Raw genomic sequence first — 16,056 nt, forward strand, 5'->3', positions numbered from 1 at the left:
GACTTGAGGCTGATTCATTTACATGAGCTGCCTCCAAGATGGGAGTTTGGAGCTGAAGGAGGGAATGCCTGGATTATGGAGCTGTTCAAGCATGACAAGCTGTCAGATTGTGTCTATGCGTTAACAAGCGAGGCATGCCAGTCAGCGTGGCATGCTTATATCTTCATGCCTGTGTGTGTTGGTGTTTTGTTGTGTCTCTGATCTTCCCCTGCTTGACGGGTTGTTCTATCAGGAGGGAAGGTGGAGTCAGCCGGGTTGCGTGAGTTTGCGGTGGTGGCAGAAGGGCCTGGGCGTGGCGTGTTGCTGTTCCCAGAGATCTGCACAATGGAGTTGCAGCTTCTTGCATCTGGATCCCCAGACCTGGAGGTTCTGAGTCATGTGTTTCACAGCCTGCTGGGTGCAGTACATGCCAACGGACGCAATGCTGCTTTGCTCTATGAACAGGTCAGACTGGCCCCTTCTTCCTCTTCATGTTACTCTGAATCATTCTCCATATTTGTCTTTTTTTTTTACAGTTCAGCTGTGCACTATAAATTTTGACTTGGCCCGCTGTTCTGCTTTCTCACAGGGAGGAGTCAAAACCATCCTTTGTGGCTTTCATAACATCCTCGGTCAAACAAACTCCTCCTTTACAGGTTTGCCATTAATCTTGGCTTATTCTAATCTGATCTGACATTAACAGATATCTTTCGACTGTTGCGTCTCGGGATGAAAAAAATTGGGGGAACACAATTTGCCATGCTGTCAAGCTTTTTACTCCTACCCTCACATTTAAACTTGGTCTTCAAGGCTGAAAACATCATATTTAGTACAGCTACTTTTAGTCATTCTTTGAAAGATCTGTATCCACTCAGCCTACTTTAATGTCTCTATTTTTGTATAAGAATATTTTAAGTGCAAATTCTACAGACGAGTAGGTTATTACTAATATTAGATATATACTGAATTTAGTGAATGACCTTTTGAATACAGGTTATCTTTCTCTTCTTGTATGTTTTTTCTTTTATGTGGTTTTTCTTTTTTTGTTTTCCCCCCTTAATTCATCAGAGATGCTAATAATCCGGCACTAAAGTAGGCATTGATTCTGATTTGTGTCTGGCCTGTATTGTTCTGGTACATGGTAAAGAGAATGAATGAAAACTGTTTATACAATCTGCTTATTATTGGCATCTATTCAGATTGCCAGACTGTGCTTGTGGAGCTCTTGGTTGCCATGGTGAGCCGACAAATCACAGCAGAGGAACTGGCTCTATTGATCCGCCTTTTCCTGGAGAAGTCTCCACCTACAGTAAGTAGCTAAACTAATCAGTCATTCAGCATGATAACCGGTTGCATCTCTTCACGCTGCAAACACTGACAGGAATAAGAAATTACTTTAAGATGTCAGTTCTGTCACACTTCTGTCTCACTTCATTGTTGTTTTAAATGTGTTAAATTGCATTACCACATTTCCCTCTCGGGCTTTCTTCATATAACATACAATTAACACTAGTGTTCTGAACAGACGTGATGTTTCATCTTACTTAATCAACCAACATCATTATTAATCTGTTCCCATGTGATACATTTCTAAAGCAGTAGTTATGTCTGAATAATGGCTAATTATCTGTGTTTTCCATGCACAAAATGACATGCATATTGGCTGCCAAGGAGTTTTTTTCTTTTAAAAAGGCTTTCTTACATTTATTCATGTGTGGTGTTGGTTTAGCATATTTCTGAACATAAGATTTCTTATGCGGCCTTTTGATTTATTTGTTACCAGGATGTTTTGCTCAAGGGCATCTTACAAATCATCGAAGCCAACATGAACACAGAGCCTCTTCATTTCTTGACTTTTCCACTCATCCTTGGAGCCTCTGTATCCGCAGCATTGTCTCCAGGCTCCAGACAGAACTGTGCTGCTGGAGGGAAAAGTGTTAGTTTGATCTGGAAGGGCAAATTGTCTCCTGGCCGCAGGGAGGCGGATGCTGAGTACAGACCTAACCACTTCCATTCCTCTCCGTGGCACATTGCTCCTCTCCATTTGCCCCTGGTAGGGCAGAATTGCTGGCCCCACATGGCCAGCGGCTTTAGTGTCTCTATGTGGCTGAGGATAACAAAGCCAGAGGATAACGATGGGGAGAAAGACAAGGGTGAGATGCAATAGATATCTTGGCCAGTATCTTTAGTGTACAATGTCCATAAATGTGAAATGATAAATTGTTTTGAAATCTGCATTTTCCTCCAGATGAAAGTAATCCTCCTGCAGCCGAATCCCAGCATGCGTCATCTCAGGCTGGGTCAAGATTCGAAGACGAAGGCCCTGTTCACATTCTGTCCATGGGCTCCAAGGCGCTGATGCTTCAAGCGTGGGCAGACTTCTGTACAGGCTTGCTCACCTTCAGGTAAGTTCAAGCTGCAGCCACAGATTGAAATATGTTAATGAATTGTTATGTTTTGGTAATACTGCTGCGATTTATTATACTCACAGTACATTTTGTAATGTGTTGTTTTAACAGGATTTGTATAGACCCAAATGATGATATAAAAGCAGGGCTCCTGGCGCAGGCAGACTCTGGTGAGGGATTATTCAGACGGGGGCAGTGGCAACACCTCGCCATTACCTACAGCCAGCAGCCTGAGGGAAAGAAGAACATCCATGGTCGAGTGGTTGTCTGGGTGTGTGGCATCAGGTGAGAAAATGTGGTTGACAAATGCACAGTTTGACTCTTCTGGTAAATACTACAGTAGAAGGTCTATGAACTTGATCAAATTTCTCTTTTCTTCAGGAAATGTGAGGTTTCTTTGGACTACACACTACCGAGAAAGTCCAGTTTGTCTTCTGACAGCAACAAAACTTTCTGCATGTTGGGTCACTGCATATCATCCTCAGAGGAGCAGCTGAAGCACGGTGCACGCTGGAGCATGGGCACTGTGCTTCTTTTCAACGGTGTGTCTTGTCGACTCCTCGTTTGTTTATGTAACTGAAATCATATGTCCACCAGACATCCACTCATCTTCATCAACCACATGTAGTCAGCTTAAAAGGTTGGTTCTCAGTACTGCCCCCTGGTGGTACAGTAATTACCATCTGCATTCCTTCAATCAGCACTGGATAAACGGTTTGTGACACTGTATTTTACAAGCATGTCTAAAGTTTCAAGGCTGTGCCTGGTGTGATGTGTGGCGTGTTGCGGATTCTCAGCATTCTCTTGGGAGGCTTACTGAATGCCTCTCTTGTTACCTCTAATTGACTGTGAATGGCTTGTATCTCAACCTGTGAACCCAGCTGATCTGTTTAGACAAGCTTAGCCTCTCTAGTGTCATGGAATTCAGTGTGGGTAGTGGTTTGTGGCATTCCACAATATTAAAACAGGAGATAAAACATCAGGGGGCTCAGTGGCAACCAACAAATGTCCTTGAATGGCATTGAATGTTGTTAATTTGGGAAGTGTAATGATTTAAATTACAATTAGGATTTCTTGTAATGAATTTCTGCAACTTCCAAATTATAAAAAGAAAATCTTGCATATTTGTGTCACCAGTAGATTCTTAGCAGAGGCAACAAAAAAAAAAAGAATAAAAAGATCAGGCTTCTGTCTCTTCTAACATTATGTTTTTATGCTTATGTTAGGAGCTAGAATAGGCTCTGAGGAGGCCTTCTACCTCTACTCCAGTGGACCAGACCTGACATCAATCATGCCCTGCAAGTATGGCAAACCAAGAGGATCATTCTCCAAGTTTGTCTCTCAGGAAGGTTTGAAGTGTGAACATGTGAGAGAGATCCTGATGAAGAACAAGGATATAGACACAACAGCACTGGTTGTAAGTCTCTTTTTAAAGATTACAACACAAAAACTCTGACAGTCCATTTCTAGCATTATGAAAGACAATCTTTTTGTATCTATTACAAATGTTAACCCCTGTCCATCTAACTGAAAGAAACGTGTCCCGTGTCTCATTTATTGTCTCATTTCTCTATCTGAGCATGTGTGCCATTGCAATTAGCTGTGATGAATTATACTGCAAGGCTGGAAGTGGAAGTTATTCTTCCCAAATAGGGAAAAAACTAGCAACAACTATTTCAGTGAGACTGAAAATAGTTGTATTTTTTCAATAAGCTTTGATAGATTTGTTTATAAAAAGCTGTGCTAATAAACCTCCACTTTAAGATTTCTCCTTATCTCTAACTAAGTTTGGTAGAGTCTGAATCTGTAATAGGGAGTTTCTTTGGTCCTGGTTAAAACAAAATAACTTTCTATGTGAATTTTGTAAAGTTAAACTTAAATTACATGATGTGTTTCTGCACAGGAGAGCTTGGCTGTTGTGTATGCTCCCAGCAATCCACGAGTCTACACAATTTACGAGCCAGTAATCAGACTGAAAGGTCAAGCCAAGGCGGTGGTCACTCAGCGGCCCTTCAGCTCCAAAGAAGTGCAAAGTGTTTCCTTAGAGCCCAGCGCTCTTAGAGCTCTGCATCCCACTGAAACCCATGACCTGCAGAGTGTCTTGCATAAGATCGGAGGGACAGGAAATTTTGTCTTCCTATTTGCACAGGTAGGATAGTTTATGTTTTTAGTTTATGTTTTTAGGGAAGCTACAGACTCAGAATCTGTGGTGGTGACTTGTCTGAAAATTGCAGAAATGTATAATCCACTTTGAGGCAGATCATGAGTGAGAAAATTTACAAATTTCCCTCAGGGAGAACTCATTTCATTATGAACTTTAAATTTTGTATTATTTACTTTATTTGCAGTGTGAAAAAAAGTGTTTATTTAGACATATTTGTTGTATCTTACACCCCTGTAAAAAGGTGCTGCACATAGCCAAGAGCGCTAATGTAATTAATTTTGAGCCAATGTCAGATGACAAAATTGCATGTTTTTGATTTTAAAAAAATATTTTCAGTTATTTTTACTTGAATGCTTGCATAACTAGTGCAAATTTCTGGCAGAGAATTAAATCTCACATATTGGGAAGTAATGGATTTTAGCTTGTTTTGTGTGGTTATCATGAAAGAGATGTGAAATGTCACATAAAGGATAGAGGTTAGTAATTGTATTTGTACACGTTCCCATGATCAGTGTTTGTTCTGTCCTTTTTTCTGTCCCTCATCTGGGGCTCTGATGTGTCCAGACGGTGGAGCTGAGCGACTGTGAGAAGACCCAAGCACTGGCCCTCCAAGTGCTCCTGTCTCTTTGCAAATTTAACCAGCACCGCATCCATGAAATGGATTGTTACCATGGTTACTCTATGATCCATCAGGTCCTCATCAAGTCTAAATGCATCGTAGGATATCACATACTCAAAGTAAGTCGCATCTTTGACTCTTTGTTGTCTTACGTTCTCACAGCTTCTACTGTAGGACCTGATCTTTGCAGCTAAAAGCAAAAAAGCATACTGTCCATCACTTGTCTTTTCTCCCCATGAATCTGATCCAGCTCAACACCGTGGTGGCTGTCTGAGCTGGTATCAGTGCATCCTGCTGTTACTTGACCCTCTGGCTATGTGTGTAATAGAGCTGTGTGATGGCTCTGTGCTGAAATGGATTCTGTCTGACTTGATGAAACATTGTGCTCCTGCAGACTCACACAGCACCTCTGATTGCTTTTCTCACTTCAGACTTTTACATTCTGTAATGTAAGCACAAAGCTGCTCCGACTAGTGAAATTATACACTCTTGATTATTTTGACATAAAAAAGAAATGTATCATGCTTTATTTTTAAGGTTTCCACCTCCTCTCCTCCTTCATACTTTTCATGCCGTTAATAACGTGTCTTTTGTATCTTCAGGGAGCTTAGTTAAAATAAACTTTTCTTGCTGTTAAATTATTTATAAGACTGCAAGTATTTATACTACCATATCTCAGGCTATAAGAGACTTAAGGCCTAAAGATTTATGACCACTGCAGAGGCTGGTTACAAATGATGATGATGATGACTTTAATCAATAATGACAAGACTGCTCTGGAAGCAAATGGCATCCGTTTTGCTGGAATCATATGCTCTTCAACGATTTAATTGAGAATGGATTGGTTGTCTTCCTGAGATTGGTTCTGTATTAGTGAGTGTTTGCATGTTTTGGTGTGTACTTTATCAGGATGGGCACCACTTTGTAAATGATTATAGAAACATTATGGAAGCGACTGTTTTTCTGAATCTTTTGGGGTTTTTTTCCCCAGACTTTACTTGATGGGTGTTGCACTGGCCCCATCCTCGTCCTGGGGGATGATGGTCAGTTCAGATTAGATACAGAGTCAGTCGCTGTGGTGCAGGATATACGGCTTCTGTCAGACATTCTGTTGGACTGGAAGATCTGGGCCAAGGCTAAGGTAAGCACATATACTGAGCACGCATGCTGTTGGTAAAACTTGTATATCCTTGGCTCTTGCAACTCTTATGGGTCAATAATGGACTCTTAGGATCATGATACTAAAAAGACACCATATCTGTAGTACTTTAGCTTCCAAAATCAATGCCAGCTTATTAAATCCATTCCTTTGTTTTGCAGTAAAATGTTCCCTGCTCCACAGACTGCACTGCAAGCCCAACATATAATCAGATCAGTCCTCTCCCATGATTAACAAAGATGTGCCCTTTTAATTCGAAAGTTTTATCTTAAGTTTTTCAGGTCAGTTTTTAATTTTATTAGTCCTTGGAACTAGTTTAAAAAATGCATCCAGCATTTTAGATTTTTCTTTTTATTTCTAACATAAAAAAGAAAAACAAACCATAAATAGACCTCATGATCGCTCTCTGCTCCACCCCGACCAACAATGATATTCATTATTCATATAAATACCAGTCAGCGGATTATTTATATATGGGCATGGTGATAAATTCAGTTTATAATGGTCATCTAAACTGTCACAAATTTATAGTGTTAGTTTCACAGCAGGGTGCATTAATGAATGAAACCAATGTTTTGGATTAAAACTTTTTATGCTACACACTAAAAATAAGTTTAGGGAAAATGTTTCCCCTGAAATTAATAAATGTCAGTCCCTGTCCATACAAACATGGGTATTTTAACAGCTGCCAGTTTCCTTCAAGTTTGTACATTTTACACATTTAAGTATTGTGTTTTGGCCCTATAGATGATTTTTTTGTCTAAATTTATTGCAAGAGCAAAGATATATACATTTTTTTGGCGTGCCACCTGTTTGTGTCTCCCGCTTTCATCAGTTTCACATCACAGTATCAGACTAATTCTCCTTTACTGACATGACAACAGAAGACAAGGATCCAACAGTGTGGTAATGCTTTTTGACAGCCTTCTCCCACTATATTAAAGAACTGATGCATCAGTTGTGGCTGCTTATGTGCTGCCTAATTCAACACATTAGGCCTAATTCAGCCACAACTGTGCCCAGTTTTGGCGAAACCTAACAACAAGGAGAAAGTTGACCATGAAGCTGCTGATACTGAACAGAAATGAAAGATTTTTTCTTTGTTGTCTTTGAGCTACTTTAGCTGCACATTGAGTGGAAGACAGCTGGTATGAGATCATCTGCCAGTACTGACAGAGAAACTGCTCACTGTATTATTTAGCACGCAAGGAAAGCTCATGAACAACTGTGTTGCATTTAGACTGTCTATGTAAACAGTTGGAAAATAATAATGTATGCACCACTGGTCCCTTGTTGGTTCAGTGTTGGTTGTTACTGTGGAACTTGTCTTTTCCTTAAACCAAGAATAGAAAAACGTTGTTGGTGTGGACCACAGGGCGTTGCTGCTCAAGTAAATCAAATGTTAATGTATATATTCATATGAGAAAAATAATTCAGCAAATTTTTTGTTTTTTTTAAATTAATTTATTTGACAGATTATTTTAGAAGTTCAGTATATCAATATGAGTACAAAATATAACAAAAAAACAGCCATCTTTAGTTTTCTTGTAAATGTAGCAGAGAAAAAAAGGAAAAAAATGGTGTTGAATGATTTACCAACTCAATTCCTAAAATAATTTTTTGTTTTATTTTTTTAAAGATAATTTTACAACCTATTTCTAATTCATTTTAATGATCAAAGGCACATTTTAAAAAAAAAAAATAAACAAAGAAGATCTAATTTCCACCTTGATTCGACTTCCTGAATAACCTCAAAGTGTGGGAAGGAAGCACAAATTTTTATCTTGTAACAATTGACTTTGAGGGTTGAGTGATGTTTATCAGTGCATGTACCTCTGTACGATCACTTCCTGTTTGTGTTGTTAGTGTGGAGTGTGGGAAACACTGCTGGCCGCTTTGGAGATCCTCATCAGGGTGCACCATCCGCATCAGATGTTCAACATCCGTCAGTTCCTCAATGCTGAAGTTGTGCATCGTTTCCTGCTTACCTGCCAGGTGCTACAGGTAGGTTGTTTTTATAATGCATATTGTCATGATGCCCTTCCTCCTCTCAGAAACTGTTACTAAGAGCATCATGTTTTTCTTAAGGAGCATCGGGATGACCATCTAACTGCGATCCCCCAGGATGTGTGCTTGTCCTTCATCAAAATCATCCAGGAAGTACTCGGCTCACCTCCAGACATGGATCTGCTGAAACTGATTTGCAACTTTCTGCTGGCTGTTCACCCACCAACCAACACTTACGTCTGTCACACTCCATCTAGTTTCTACTTCTCTCTACACATAGGTAAGGACACGGTGCAGCAAACCACAGAAGCTCTGTATCAAAGTACCATTAATTTAATGTACTGGGTTTTTTGATGTCTCTGTTTGTCAGATGGGAAGCTGTACCAGGAGAAGGTGCAGTCCATTATGTACTTGAGACACTCCAACAGTGGTGGAAAGTCTGCCAGCAGCTCTGTGGTGTCGCTCTCCCCGACTGTTTTTACTGATGCACCCCACGAAGGTACATCTGCTTCAGCAATGTAACACTGACCTTAATGCCCCACCAGCACGAAACCTAAGATGATTACATCTTCAATTTTTGCTGAGAATGACATGACATGACAGAAATGGGAAAATCAGCAGCACTTTTTTCTCTGATGCTGCATTTCACTGTTCTAAATTTCCAGAAATCTTAAACTTCTAAATTTCTTAAGTTTACTAATTTAAAACATTTTCCAGGTCATCTCCATGCTGCGTCCCCTGAACACGGAGGCCATGGAGGTGAGGATCAGTCATTACGCCCCCCTAGTCTGGCTCCGTCTCCATACGCCTCACCCCTGCTGTCACCTCGACTTGGACACGGCAGCTCGAGTGAAGCAGGTGAAGGAGACGGGGCCTCCGTCACCTCTCAACAAACCCTCGGCAGCACTGAGACTTTGAAGAAGGTCGGAGGCGACGAGCAGCTCTTGAGCAGTTGCGAATCAGCCAAGACAATTTGTGACTCTAAAGACACAGGCGAAGCAGCTGCCCTGCGCACCCCTTCTATCAGTGTGGAGGAGGAGCGGGATGAAGCAGCGGAGGTGGACAGTCTGGCAGAGGGCAGCGTGTGGGTGGCAGAGTCTGAGGACAGGTTTGACTGGGCCAGTGACGAAGCTCCACGTCGTCCTGACAGCCTGAAAGGCATCCAGTCTTTCCAGAGGAGTCACAGCAACTTGGCCAGTCTGGGCTTGGCCTTCCCAGTTCCAAACGGTTCGTTGACAGTCGGCCGATGGCCCAGTGCAGCTGACCGAGGCTCCATGCCTGAAGACTGGGAAAGCTACACCTACTCTCCTGGTTATGAGAGGTCACACAGCAAAACTGAGTCCAATGACAGGTATCTAACCACAGTTCCTCAACTATACTTTTCATTTAATATGTAAAAATGCATTTTGTATAACATGAATAAAATGTATATGAGTTATTAACTAAACCTGATGTGTTCAGAGTGTCATAATTCAATATTCAGCACTAAAAAAAAGTTATTTGTCTCAGGTCCAGCACAGAGGACTGTTTGGTGCTGATCTGCTGTGGACTGTATGATCTCCTGAGGGGTGTTTTACTGTTGTTGCCTGACCTCATGCTTGAGGAGGTGATGGACAAACTCATCCAGCCAGAGGCCCTCGTTGTCTTGGTCAATCATTCCTCACCTCTAATCCAACAAGGAGTCATGAAGGTTGGTCTCTTCTTTAACACACTCCAAACCCAAGCATCACACGGTGATATTTACCAGACCAATGACCACTCCATGGAGGTTTTAGCTTACTACTATTCCCAAAAGTCTTGTTTATGTTAGCTTTTTTATTTTGCATTTTGTGATTGTAATAACATTGTAGTATTTGTGTAAAGTCGGATGGGGCAAGATGATACATTTTGTTACAGCTCTTTCATAAGATAATGACAAAACCAAAAAATATGTCAAAGAAGTCTGTCTGATGTGACACAATTTATCTACAGATTCTTGGATTAATTTGACTTTAAAATAATTTACAAATCTTCGGTTATTTTGCTGGCGGACTACAATGAAATGAACAAGTGAAGCAATATATGAAAAGGTAATGCTCATAATGGCTCATTTTAGTGCCATCAAAACAAGAGTTTTGTGTCTAAAGGTTTAAAAGCTATTTTCTTGCCTTTATTGTTGATAGTTGATGGATTCCAAAAGAACAAAAACTGAATAAAAGAATTTGAAAAATTGTTTTCCTATAAAATCAGATGATCAATTCTAGACTGACTGCGTGACTTATTTCTTAAGCATCTACAACCTAGAGATAGACATGGATTAGATTACATCATTCCTAACCAAAACACAATGCTTGGTTTAATTATATTGACTTTGTCCCTGAATGATCATGTACATCCTCCTGTATGGTTTGTGGCATATACATGTTTCAAGCACATGCGGATTAGAAAAGACGCCCTAAAGCTATAGTCTAGACTACTGCACCTACAGGCCTAATTTATTCTGTTCATCTTTCCCAGCTGCTAGACGCTTATTTCAGCAGAGCTTTAAAGGAACAGAAGGAGAAGTTTCTGAAGAACCATGGCTTCTCACTGCTGGCCAATCAGCTGTACATCCACCAGGGCAGCCAGGGGCTCTTTGAATGCTTCCTGGAGATGCTGTTTGGACGCCCGATGAGCCTAGAAGAAGAGTGAGTCCAGGGCAGTGTGCCAGTCAAGCCATAACATCTAACACACAACACAACACACAGTCTCACATTAGTATGCATTGATTAGCCTGCTGAAAAAACTATATTTGGTCGATACATCTAATGTTTGTGCATGCTAGAACATTATTTTTCTGTTTTGTATTTCTAGCTTGGATCTGGAGGAGATGGAAAATATCTCGGCCTTCAGAAAGCGCTGTATCATCCCAGTGTTGGGGCTTATTGAGAACTCCCTTTACGAGAACTCCTTGGTGCACAACATCCTTTGTATGCTGCTGCAGCTCGTCAATGCCTGCCCCAAGCTGGCAGACATCCTGCTAGACCACGGGCTGCTCTACGTGCTCTTTAACACTCTCTCCACCCTCAATGGCATGGAGAATGGGTACGGCTGCCAGAACAGAGGATGATTCATGCAAACATCCCCATGGGTTCATAGGTTTTGTTTTGAACCACTGAGCCAAGAATTAAATCATTAATCTTCTTAGTGTTGGTTGATCTAGCATATTCTGACTCCTCGTGTTTTAAACTCTTATTTTCTCTTTCATCGCTCTGCAGTATTCCCTTGAATGACTACAAGCTCCTGGTGTGTGACATCCAGCAGATGCTGGTAGCCGTGACTATCCACTCCTGCAGTTCTTCAGGGTCCCAGTACTTCCGCATCATCGAGGACCTCATTACCTTGCTGGGTTTCATGCAGACCAGCAAGATCCATCGCACGCAGGGTGAGAACTGCATTTCTAAATATCAATTCACATGCAAAATACATCAATCATGTCATTAGTTATGTTCTGCTTCCATCTTTTCCCTGATAACATTTATTTTTATGATGTGGTGTAATCAGTGTGTTATCACAGACAGTGTAATGCCATTTTAATGTTCTTTTGTTTATAATTCTTGTACCTATACGAGGTCTATACTACTCATTGGTTCTTACGCAAACACAAAAAAAAGAAGTTGCTCCAATTAGCTTGATGATTGCACTGTTCCTTATGTGTTTTATGTAAACTATCATTAGCCCATTTAAATTTCAGACAACTTTGACTTATTTTATTCTGAAGTAAAGAAAGGACTTGATCTTAAAGTTCTGTTGGTAAATTTAACTTCTGTCACAGCAGAGCTATGAGTTCACTTTACAATTAAAAAGGATTTAGTTTTTTAAGAGTAAACCATAGATTTAATTTCATCAAACTTGACTGAAAGAGTAACTGAGTTATTGTATGTAGATGTTAGATTACATAAATAAATGAAATAAATTTTTTTTTTTAAAAAGCAAGATTTGATAAAAATCAGTTATAAATGACATGAATCTGTTGGTTTTTGCTTTTTCCAACAACAATGCTCATTCTTCTTTTTTCCAGAGATGGCTGTGGCTTTGCAGTTCCGAGTCCTCCAGTCAGCCATTGAGTTCATAAAGACGACAGCCAACCAGGAGCCTCAGAAGTTGAGCAGCTCCGTTAATACGCCCAGCTCACCACATCACGCCATCTATCAGAAGCGCAAAAGCATTGCAGGTGAGTTCACTCAGCTCTGTGTTCCTGAGTGCTGAGAAATAAGTTTTATCTCACTGATCATCTCCTCATCCCCCATCTGAAGGTTCCATTGCCATGAAAGACTCCATTATCCCCCGCATTCCCAGACAGCACTACTGCTCCTATGGCCAGATCCCCATGTCCCCCCCTTTCAGCTTCCTGTCCCAGGACTCCCCCCTCCTTTCCCCCTCCGGTGCTCCATCATACATGCTCCTCTGTGATGCAGGTAGCTGGGACTGTGGTCCACAGTGGAGACGATCCTCCCATATCATGGGACGTTCTCTCCCCTTTTTGCTGTGAACTCACTCTGCTGTTGAAGCTCACTCTGGGGATTAATTTGCCCAGTACACCTGGTGGTACTGGTGCCTTCATGTGTGTGTGTGTGTGTGTGTGTTTGAATGCTTATCTAAATTTCAGTATGGACAGAATTTCGATCAGAAAACCCCCATTAGCTTTAGGATTTCTGAGATACTCGCAGTGAACTCTCACTTTCACTCTCATACTCACGTATTTGGAAAACTTTTGGAAAATCATTTTTCCTTTTAAAAATGGCATCCTGTAATAAGCATAACAACTAAGTTACATACTTTTAGGTCGTCGCCGGTTCTCTTTGGCCCAGACGGACTCTCTTCTGATGCGGATGCGCTCTGTAGCCAGCGACGAGCTCCATCAGATGATGCAGAGGAGGATGAGCCAAGAAAACCCCATTCGTGCGAGTGAGACCGAGTTTGTCCAGCGGTTGCAAAGGCTTGTGGTTCTTGCTGTCAACAGACTCATTTACCACGGTAAATAATGTTTTCTTTGCAACAGAGTACTTCGGATGTTTTCTATTTGATCTCATCCACTTTCTGCTTTAATTTTTCTCTTATTTCAGATGTGAGTCAAGACTTATTTGACCTGCTGAATATACCAGACTCTCCAGATCACCAGCTTTTCACACCAGATCCTGGCGATCAAACACACGATGAGGGTGGTTCCACCTCAGTCCCACACTCTCCGACTCCCTTCACTCTGCCACCTGCCAACAAGAAAAGCTTCCAGAAAGACATCCTCAAGCTCATGATGGATGGGATCAAAATTAGCCTGGTACGAACATACTCAACAAGAAGCTGGTTTCCATCTTTTGGACTTGCTATTTCAATAATAGAGTGCTATAATGTGACTAATGCATTACTGGTGTTGCTGGTCCACAGGGTAGCACGGGTCGAGGTGGAGCCCCACATCATCAGTGGCGAAGGATCCTGTGGTCCTGTCGGGACACTTTCAAAGTCCAAATTGGCCGCCTGTTGGTGCACACACTCAGTCCCACACTTCCTCTGTCTGACAGGAAGGAGGCACTTGAGTTTGTGTTCGATTCCAGACATCTAGATATCCTCAAGGAGAGCCTCAGTCCAGGTCTAGAGGTAAATGTGAAATGTCTTTCTTCTTTTATATTTTGGCCAAAGTAATGGATTGTTTTCTGGTGTGAGCCTGTTTTAAAGGAAATGTGTAAATAGTGTATGGTATTAGCTTTATCATTCTCAGTCTGACAGACACGGTTCCCATACTCTGACTCTAAAGGCATTAATTTTTGCTCTCATGGGCTTGGTTAGTCTTCATACTCCAGCTTACTCCCACAGTCCAAAAACATACATGTCTGGTTAATAATAGTAGCTGAGATAGACTCCAGGCCATTGTGACCCTGAATTTACTTAGGCTGGTATAGACGATGACTGAATAGATGGGTTTCATTATCCTCATTACACTACACTCTGTTTTCACTGTCTGTCCTCTTTGCAGGCTGTAATAAAAGTAATTTAGTGATATAAGGCTCGTTTTATGTCTGTCTGTGCTTTCACTTGTTTCAGACATAAAATAAAACTCACCTGTGCTTTCATTCACTCTCTGACTTTCTCTGTCTCTCAGCATGGGCCAAAGTTGTCTCTATACCTGTATGAGATGCTTCACGATCACAAAGACAACCTCACTAAAGATGAGCAGAGCGCTGTGGGTGTGTTCATGACTTCTCTCAAGCTTTGTGGCCATCGCTGCATCCCGCCCAGTGCCCCACACAAACAGGATCTGCTAAAAGCCATAAAGGAGGTTTGTCTTACAAAGTCAAGCCTTTTATTAGAAGGAAAGGCTGCAGCTTCCTGGCTTTTAATCATATTTATTATATGTGTTCATTTCAGTGGAGTGAAACATCCACATCCATGCCTTGAAAGTTTCAGTTCTTTATAAATGCTAAGCACAACCTGACCTGTTTTCTTTTTCACACAGGAGAAATTCAAGTATGAAGCAGAAGAAAAAACAAGTAAAGTCGCATGGGAAAAGAAAATGGCAAACACTCAGAGAAAGTAAGTGGAGGTGCTTTTTTTCTCTTGTTGCATTAATGTTAAGAAGGAGGAAATATGTGAAAAGGTCTTTGTTCCTTTTGCAATTCACTTTGTTCTCTGTTATTCCTGCACAGTCTTATCCAGAGGCTGGATGGAAAGTCAAAGGATATTTCCAAGATTGCAGCTGATATAACTCAGAATGTATCTCTGCGGCAAGGCATGGAGAGAAAGAAAGTCATCCAGCACATTAGAGGCCTCTACAAGACCGACCTGAGCGCCAGCCGCCACTGGCAGGAGTTAGTGCAGCAACTTACACATGACCGGTCGGTGTGGAAAATCCTTTTTTAAAAATTATTTGATTTTCATTTTCTCTCTCTCTCTGTAAATTTTTTGTACATTTTTTTGTAAAATATAATTGAACAAAGTGAGTGGTAATGTCGAACCTGCAGAGAACCAAGATTTGCTCTTATGGTCTGTTTCAGTGCGGTTTGGTATGACCAGACATCCTACCCGACATCCTGGCAGCTGGATCCCACTGAAGGGCCAAATCGGGAACGAAGGCGGCTCCAGAGATGCTACCTTACCATACCAAACAAATACCTGCTGAAAGATAGACGCAAAGCTGATGGTGGATAAACTTCGACAAATTTCAGTTTGTTACTTGTGCGTTTTTCCTCCCTTAATCTCAACTCCATGTCGCGTTCAGATTCAGTGAAGCCACCACTCTCCTTCCTGTTTGAAGACAAGACTCACTCCTCCTTCTCCTCTACTGTCAAAGACAAAGCCACCAGCGAGTCTATCAGGTACACCTCTTTGCCTCTCTGTGCCTGTCAGAATGCATCATCGTCTCAGACATTTATGTGTCTCCTTTCAGGTATCCTAACTTTCTAAGTGACTGCTGCTGCATTGAAACCTGTCCATGGTTTATTCAGTGTATCTCTTTTATGTAAAAAAAATATTTTCATGTCTTCAGGTTCACCAGACGGTGCATCAGCGTCGCCCCCTCTAGAGAAACAGCAGGGGAGTTGCTTCTGGGTAAGACACTGACCACTGCTCACAGCTGCTCCCTGCATAATATAGTCGGCTGGTCACAAGGCATAAAAAAATAATCTGCTCTCTCTGAGACACAACGCTGTTACTCTGCCCTAACACAAGTGTTTGCTATTTATTCTCATGGGAAAGTCTGTCATTGTCT

General features: G+C 41.3%; 1 protein-coding gene across 1 annotated transcript in view; it reads left to right on the forward strand.

The window, feature by feature from the left end:
* The window catches only part of lyst (lysosomal trafficking regulator), a 42,325-nt gene that overhangs the window by 17,418 nt on the left and 8,851 nt on the right, over positions 1 to 16,056 (forward strand). Inside the window, exons 7-36 of the mRNA XM_079248526.1 lie at positions 233 to 444; positions 569 to 635; positions 1,179 to 1,288; positions 1,763 to 2,132; positions 2,228 to 2,384; positions 2,499 to 2,672; positions 2,769 to 2,929; positions 3,614 to 3,804; positions 4,291 to 4,536; positions 5,116 to 5,289; positions 6,162 to 6,311; positions 8,196 to 8,333; positions 8,418 to 8,616; positions 8,707 to 8,835; positions 9,054 to 9,687; positions 9,846 to 10,026; positions 10,833 to 11,002; positions 11,169 to 11,399; positions 11,573 to 11,739; positions 12,376 to 12,528; positions 12,611 to 12,772; positions 13,140 to 13,331; positions 13,421 to 13,632; positions 13,740 to 13,949; positions 14,452 to 14,628; positions 14,806 to 14,882; positions 14,996 to 15,184; positions 15,344 to 15,489; positions 15,568 to 15,664; positions 15,835 to 15,896. Of these exons, the coding sequence (XP_079104652.1) occupies positions 233 to 444; positions 569 to 635; positions 1,179 to 1,288; positions 1,763 to 2,132; positions 2,228 to 2,384; positions 2,499 to 2,672; positions 2,769 to 2,929; positions 3,614 to 3,804; positions 4,291 to 4,536; positions 5,116 to 5,289; positions 6,162 to 6,311; positions 8,196 to 8,333; positions 8,418 to 8,616; positions 8,707 to 8,835; positions 9,054 to 9,687; positions 9,846 to 10,026; positions 10,833 to 11,002; positions 11,169 to 11,399; positions 11,573 to 11,739; positions 12,376 to 12,528; positions 12,611 to 12,772; positions 13,140 to 13,331; positions 13,421 to 13,632; positions 13,740 to 13,949; positions 14,452 to 14,628; positions 14,806 to 14,882; positions 14,996 to 15,184; positions 15,344 to 15,489; positions 15,568 to 15,664; positions 15,835 to 15,896 (5,538 nt within the window). The remainder of the gene's footprint in view (positions 1 to 232; positions 445 to 568; positions 636 to 1,178; positions 1,289 to 1,762; positions 2,133 to 2,227; positions 2,385 to 2,498; positions 2,673 to 2,768; positions 2,930 to 3,613; positions 3,805 to 4,290; positions 4,537 to 5,115; positions 5,290 to 6,161; positions 6,312 to 8,195; positions 8,334 to 8,417; positions 8,617 to 8,706; positions 8,836 to 9,053; positions 9,688 to 9,845; positions 10,027 to 10,832; positions 11,003 to 11,168; positions 11,400 to 11,572; positions 11,740 to 12,375; positions 12,529 to 12,610; positions 12,773 to 13,139; positions 13,332 to 13,420; positions 13,633 to 13,739; positions 13,950 to 14,451; positions 14,629 to 14,805; positions 14,883 to 14,995; positions 15,185 to 15,343; positions 15,490 to 15,567; positions 15,665 to 15,834; positions 15,897 to 16,056) is intronic.

The sequence above is a fragment of the Telmatherina bonti genome (assembly GCF_933228915.1).
Source record: "Telmatherina bonti genome assembly, chromosome: 11".
NCBI lineage: Eukaryota > Metazoa > Chordata > Actinopteri > Atheriniformes > Telmatherinidae > Telmatherina > Telmatherina bonti.